Here is a 702-nt window from a genome sequence, read left to right as displayed (position 1 = left end):
ATCTTTCATTCAGTGCAAAACTATATTTTTCCAGAGCTCCGACAATCTTTCATTTTATGCTCTCAAACAGTTTTAATTAACAGGGTTTATTTCACAAAGTTGATCTTAAGATCCATTCAAATTAACCACGTCCTTGTTGGCGATTCCATTCCGCACGTAGCTCGCGAATGTGATGGTACGTATCACTGATTGTCTCCACAATGTAGTTTTTGAATCTTACGAAGATGTTTCCCTTTGCCATCGTGACCGACTTTGAACGAAAATTAAGGTTACCTGTAAATTTTAAGATAATTATTTTTTAACCTAAAGATTTATGAAAAAATGAGCTAGTCGAGCATGAGCTAACAAGTTTGAAAGTGAGAAAGAAAGGGAAAGCAGAGGGCATGTTTCCAGGGATCACCATGGTTGCGATGACTTGAGTACGTGGATACGAGCCATTCTGAAGAGTGATTTATGTGTTTTGGAAACTTTTAATTTTCAAATTATACACAAGCCCAGTTCAAGCACGATAGACAAAGTTCTCAGAATAGTTGCAAACGGGCCGGCCCGGGCAGACGGCGGGCCGGCAGATAACTCGGCTTCAGAACAAGATATTTTGACGGATTTGATATCAAATGATAGAAGTCCATCTTAGCTTTACCATACGAGCCGGCTTCAGGTACATTAAAATGCCGCGGGGCGGGCTAGAATCCCACCACATGG

General features: G+C 40.7%; 1 protein-coding gene across 1 annotated transcript in view; it reads right to left on the bottom strand.

The window, feature by feature from the left end:
- Positions 1-121: 121 nt before the first annotated feature.
- The window catches only part of CBG24068, a gene marked incomplete at both ends in the record, with an annotated part of 1,503 nt that continues 922 nt past the window's right edge, over positions 122-702 (bottom strand). Inside the window, 2 exons of the mRNA XM_002648015.1 lie at positions 122-273; positions 304-439. Of these exons, the coding sequence (XP_002648061.1) occupies positions 122-273; positions 304-439 (288 nt within the window). The remainder of the gene's footprint in view (positions 274-303; positions 440-702) is intronic.

The sequence above is a fragment of the Caenorhabditis briggsae genome (genome assembly GCF_000004555.2).
Source record: "Caenorhabditis briggsae AF16 supercontig from assembly CB4, cb25.NA_089, whole genome shotgun sequence".
Taxonomy (NCBI): domain Eukaryota; kingdom Metazoa; phylum Nematoda; class Chromadorea; order Rhabditida; family Rhabditidae; genus Caenorhabditis; species Caenorhabditis briggsae.
This window is presented reverse-complemented; position numbering and strand designations above follow the sequence as displayed.